Here is a 6,381-nt window from a genome sequence, read left to right on the forward strand (position 1 = left end):
ACCAATACCAGTATGGACCAGTACAGACCAGTAAGGAACAGTACAGACCAATATAGACCAATACCAGTATGGACCAGTATGGACCAGTACAGAACAGTATGGACCAGCATAGCCCAGTAAGGACCAGTACGGACCAATATAGACTAATACCAGTAAGGACCAGTATAGACCAGTACGGACCAGTACAGACCAATATAGACCAATACCAGTATGGACCAGTACAGACCAGTATGGACCAGTATGGACCAGTACGGACCAATATAGACCAATACCAGTATGGAACAGTACAGACCAGTATGGACCAGTACAGGCCAGTATGGACTAGTACAGACCAATATAGACTAATACCCATAAGGACCAGCACAGACCAGTATGAACCACTACTGACCACTACGAACCAGTACGGACCAATATGAACCCACACTGGTCCATACTGGCACTGATATTGGTCTAAATTAGTCAGTACTGGTCCATACTGGTCTGCACTGGTCCTTACTGGTATTAGTCTATATTGGTCTGTAGTGGTCCATACTGAACTATACTAGTCCATACTGGTCCATACTGGTTTTTACTGGTATTGGTCTATATTGGCCCGTACTGGTTCATACTGGTCTGTACTGGTCCTTACTGGTATTAGTCAATATTGGTCCATACTGGTTCATACTGGTCATTACTGGTCCATACTGGTCTGTACTGGTCCATACTGGTCTGTGCTGGTCCTTACTGATATTGGTCTAAATTAGTCGGTACTGGTCCATACTGGTCAGTACTGGTCCTTACTGGTATTAGTCTACATTGTTCTATAGTGCTCCTTACTGAACTATACTGGTTCATACTGGTCTGTGCTGGTCCTTACTGGTATTGGTCTATATTGGCCCATACTGGTTCATACTGGTCACTAAGACAAATAGTGAAGCCGGATGTGACTAAAACAAACAACTTCCCCAGAACTCGTTTTCTCAGCCCACGAAATTGCAATTTTCTACCCCCAAAAAAAAAGTGCCCAAATAAGAGAAAATAAGAGAGAGTTTGTTTCCTGCGCGGAGTTTCGTTTCCCTTTGAAACGAGAACGGAAAACTCAAGGCACCAAGATGGCGGCCGAGGTACCAAGATGGCGGCCAAGGGGACAAGATGGCAGCCAAGGCACCAAGATGAATGCCAAGGCGCCAAGACGGTGGCCAAGGCACCAAGATGGCGGCCAAGGCGCCACAATGGTGGCCAAGGCCTCAAGATGGCGGCCAAGGAGCCAAGATGGTGACCAAGGCACCAAGATGGTGGCCAAGGCCTCAAGATGGTGGCCAAGGGGACAAGATGGTGACCAAGGCACCAAGATGGTGGCCATGGCACCAAGATGGCAGCCAAGGCTCCACAATGGTGGCCAAGGCCTCAAGATGGCGGCCAAGGAGCCAAGATGGTGACCAAGGCACCAAGATGGTGGCCAAGGCCTCAAGATGGCGGCTAAGGCACCAAGATGGTGGCCAAGGCATCAAGATGGTGGCCAAGGGGACAAGATGGTGACCAAGGCACCAAGATGGTGGCCATGGCACCAAGATGGCGGCCAAGGCTCCTCAATGGTGGCCAAGGCCTCAAGATGGCGGCCAAGGAGCCAAGATGGTGACCAAGGCACCAAGATGGAGGCCAAAGCACCAAGATGGCGGCCAAGACACCAAGATGGCGGCCAAGGCGCCAAGATGATGGCTAAGACCTCAAGATGGTGGCCAAGGCTCCACAATGGCAGCTAAGGCCTCAAGATGGCGGCCAAGGTGTTAGGACACTGTGTGGGTCTGTGGCCCCCCCCCCCCCCACCCCCCCCCCAATACACATTGGGACTATGCAGAACTACATTTCCCAGCATGCCCTGCTCACAGCATGGCCGCCATGTTGGAACCGCATCTCCCAGCATGCCACGGGGCTAGCCGCGCGTGTGCTGATTGGCCGAGATGCGGTTAACATGGCCGCCATGTTGGAACTACGTCACCCAGCATGCCACGGGGCTAGCCGCGCGTGTGCTGATTGGCCGAGGGGTTGCCTGCACATGCGCAGTAAGTCTGTGATTTCAGGCCTGGTCTGAGGCCCGGCCCTCATAGCTGTTAAGGACGAGCCGTTTCGAAAAGTACCGTTTTTTTTGGGTGTTTTTTGTTGTTTTTTATTTTTATTTTATTTTATTTTTTTTCCGTTATTAAAAAAAAATACCCGCAAGAGAAACGAAATTAAAAACATAAAATAAAACACTGAGCGTGGGTTGATAACACAGCAGGGCCTCGGGGGCTCGGCCTGCTCCTCAAGGCACCAAGATGGCGGCCAAGGTCCCAAGATGGCGGCCAAGGCACCAAGATGGCAGCCAAGGCTCCACAATGGTGGCCAAGGCAACAAGATGGCGGCCAAGGTGCCAAGATGGCCGCCAAGGCACCAAGATGGTGGCCAAGGCTCCACAATGGTGGCCAAGGTTTCTCAATGGTGGCCAAGGCCCCAAGATGGCGGCCAAGGCGCCAAGATGGCAGCCAAGACACCAAGATGGCGGCCAAGGCCCCAAAGGAACCCAAACTGATGGCAACTAAGGCCCTAAAATGTCAAGCAAGGCCCCATAATGGTGACCAAGGCCTCAAAATGGCGTCCAAAGCCCCAAAATGGCGTCCAAGGCCCCAAAATGGCGACCAAGGCCCCAAAATGGTGAGCAAGGCCTCAAAATGGCGACCAAGGCCCCAAAATGGCGACCGAGACCCCCAAATGGTAACCCAAGGCAAAATATCAACCAAAGGCCCCCCAATGGAGGTGCCAAAACACCCCCAATGGAGGAGCCAAGACCCCCCCAATGGAGGAGCCAAGACCCCCCCAATGGAGGAGCCAAGACCCCCCCATTGGAGGAGCCAAGACCCCCTAATAGAGGCCCCAAACCCCCCCAATGGAGGTCCCAAAGCCCCCAATGGAGGCCATCAAGGCCGACGATACCCCAGGCCCAACATGGCGCCTCCCACCAAGGCCTCAACATCGTCACTAGGGCTGACATCACCGAGCCGAGCCCCCCACCCCCCCTTATCCTCCATCATCACCATCATCATCATCACCATCACCACCATCTATAGCTCATCCCTTGCCGTGCTGTCCAAGGGGGATTGAATGACGTCGGAGTTCCGGGCCTCGCGTTTCAGCTCTTGTTGTTCCTTCATCTTTTGGGATCTCGCCCGGTCCCAATCCGTCTTGACGGCCTCGTTATCCCACACCACCGACGTCTCCGTGTCGCTGACGTAACCGTCGTCCCCCGTGTAATGAGTGGGATAAACCAACAGGGGCTCGACTGAAAAGGCCAGAAGGTCGCGGGGATGGAAGTGCTGCTTGTAGGAGGAGCTGGGGGGAGATAAAGGGGGGAGATAAAGGGGGGAGATAAGGGGGGAAGTGAGGGGGGGTGGGGGATCCTGTGTAGGAACATCCAATGGGTTGGGTTGGAAGGGATCCTAAAGGTCATGGAACCATTGTATGGGTTGGAAGGGTCCGTAAAGGTGACGGAACATCCAATGGGTTACGTTGGAAGGGGATCCTAAAGGTAATGGAACCATTGAATGGGTTGGGTTGGATTGGAAGGGATCTTAGAGGTGATGGAGCCATTGGATGGGTTGGGTTGGGTTGGGTTGGAAGGGACCCTAGAGGTCATGGAGCCATCCAATGGGTTGGAAGGGTCCTTAAAGGGCATGGGATCATCCAATAGGTTGAAAGGGAACTTAAAAGGTGATGGAACCATCCAATGGGTTGGGTTGGAAGGGATCCTAAAGGTGATGGAGGCATTGGATGGGTTGGAAGGGACCTTAAAGGTGTTGGAAACATCCAATGGGTTGGAAGGGACCTTAAAGGGCATGGAACTATTGGATGGGTTGGGTTGGGTTGGGTTGGGTTGGGTTGGGTTGGGTTGGAAGGGATCTTAGAGGTCATGGAGCCATTGGATGGGTTGGAAGGGATCCTAAAGGTGATGGAGACATCCAATGGGTTGGGTTGGAAGGGATCTTAGAAGTCATGGAGCCATTGGATGGGTTGGAAGGGTCCGTAAAGGTCATGGGATCATCCAATGGGTTGGGTTGGAAGGGACCTTAGAGGTCATGGAACCACTGGATGGGTTGGGTTGGAGGGGATCTTAAAGGGCATGGGGTCAACCAATGGGTTGGAAGGGATCTTAAAGGGTCATGAAGCCATTGGATGGGTTGGGGTTGGAAGGGACCTTAAAGGTGATGGAGCCATTGGATGGGTTGGGTTGGATTGGAAGGGATCTTAGAGGTGATGGAACCATCGGATGGGTTGGAAGGGGTCTTAAAGGGCATGGGATCATCCAATGGGTTGGAAGGATCCTAAAGGTGATGGAATCATCCAATGGGTTGGGTTGGGTTGGGTTGGAAGGGACCCTAAAGGTCATGGAGCCATCCAATGGGTTGGAAGGGTCCTTAAAGGGCATGGGGTCAACCAATGGGTTGGAAGGGATCCTAAAGGGTCATGAAGCCATTGGATGGGTTGGGTTGGGTTGGAAGGGATCTTAGAGGTGATGGAACCATTGGATGGGTTGGAAGGGTCCTTAAAGGTCATGGGATCATCCAATGGGTTGGAAGGGATCCTAAAGGTGATGGAGCCATTGGATGGGTTGGAAGGGACCTTAAATGTGATGGAAACATCCAAGGGGTTGGGTTGGGTTGGGTTGGAAGGGATCCTAAAGGTCATGGAGCCATCCAATGGGTTGGAAGGGACCTTAAAGGTCATGGGATCATCCAATGGGTTGGAAGGGTCCTTAAAGGGCATGGGGTCAACCAATGGGTTGGAAGGGATCCTAAAGGGTCATGAAGCCATTGGATGGGTTGGAAGGGATCTTAAAGGTGATGGAACATCCAATGGGTTGGAAGGGTCCTTAAAGGGCATGGGATCATCCAATGGGTTGGAAGGGAACTTAAAGGTCATGGAGTCATCCAATGGGTTGGGTTGGAAGGGATCCTAAAGGTCATGAAGCCATTGGACGGGTTGGGTTGGGTTGGAAGGGATCTTAGAGGTGATGGAACCATTGGATGGGTTGGAAGGGTCCTTAAAGGGCATGGGATCATCCAATGGGTTGGGTTGGAAGGGGACCTTAAAGATCATGAAGGCATTGGATGGGTTGGGTTGGAGGGAACCTTAAAGGTAATGGAGCCATTGGATGGGTTGGGTTGGATTGGAAGGGTCCTTAAAGGATTCTACCCCCATAAGCCCCCCTTAGTTTGACCCCCAACTCCCCCCCATTTATGTGACCCCCCCAACTCACACGGGGTGTTTGTCGAACATGACGGGCAGGAATTCATCCACCGGCAGCATTTTGGACAAGGGTTGAACCCGGAGCAGCTTCTGAGCCCCGCGGAGCGACAGGACGTAACCCAGCGTCCAATAGGAGTAATCCGCCACCACCAGGTTACGCACACCCGGAACCGGCTGCTCGGGGTGATCCACCTGCATCCGCTTCCTCCCTATATAGCTATGGGGCCAAAGAGCCCGTAGGGCAACCCCAAAGACATTACAGGTCCCATAGGGCAACCCCAAAGACATTAGACCCCATAGAGAACATTACAGACCCCATAGATCAATCCCAAAGCCATTAGACCCCATAGAGAACATTACAGACCCCATAGATCAATCCCAAAGACATTAGACCCCATAGAGAACATTACAGACCCCATAGATCAATCCCAAAGCCATTAGACCCCATAGAGAACATTACAGACCCCATAGATCAATCCCAAAGACATTAGACCCCATAGAGAACATTACAGACCCCATAGATCAATCCCAAAGCCATTAGACCCCATAGAGAACATTACAGACCCCATAGATCAATCCCAAAGCCATTAGACCCCATAGAGAACATTACAGACCCCATAGATCAATCCCAAAGCCATGATAGACCCCATAGGTCAACCCCAATGCCATTAGAGACCCCATAGATCAATCCCAAAGTCATTACAGATCTCATCGATCAATCCCAAAGCCATTATAGACCCCATAGATCAACCCCAAAGCCATTAGAGACCCCATAGATCAATCCCAAAGCCATTAGAGACCCCATAGATCAACCCCAAAGCCATTAGACCCCTAGAGAACATTATAGACCCCATAGATCAAACCCAAAGCCATTAGAGACCCCATAGATCAATCCCAAAGCCATTAGAGACCCCATAGATCAACCCCAAAGCCATTAGACCCCCTAGAGAACATTATAGACCCCATAGATCAAACCCAAAGCCATGATAGACCCCATAGATCAATCCCAAAGCCATTAGAGACCCCATAGATCAATCCCAAAGCAATTAGACCCCATAGATCAAACCCAAAGCCATTAGACCCCATAGATCAATCCCAAAGCCATTAGACCCCATAGATCAA

General features: G+C 51.6%; 1 protein-coding gene across 1 annotated transcript; it reads right to left on the minus strand.

The window, feature by feature from the left end:
- Nucleotides 1-2,173: 2,173 nt before the first annotated feature.
- Nucleotides 2,174-5,630, minus strand: LOC140265068 (procollagen galactosyltransferase 1-like). The gene is made up of 2 exons (XM_072360942.1): nucleotides 5,270-5,630; nucleotides 2,174-3,345 (listed from the first exon to the last, which is right to left on the minus strand). Exons 1-2 carry the CDS (start codon nucleotides 5,545-5,547, stop codon nucleotides 3,078-3,080), a joined length of 546 nt encoding a protein of 181 aa, XP_072217043.1. The 5' UTR covers nucleotides 5,548-5,630; the 3' UTR covers nucleotides 2,174-3,077.
- Nucleotides 5,631-6,381: the final 751 nt, after the last annotated feature.

Source organism: Excalfactoria chinensis, unplaced genomic scaffold (genome assembly GCF_039878825.1).
Source record: "Excalfactoria chinensis isolate bCotChi1 unplaced genomic scaffold, bCotChi1.hap2 Scaffold_419, whole genome shotgun sequence".
Lineage (NCBI taxonomy): Eukaryota > Metazoa > Chordata > Aves > Galliformes > Phasianidae > Excalfactoria > Excalfactoria chinensis.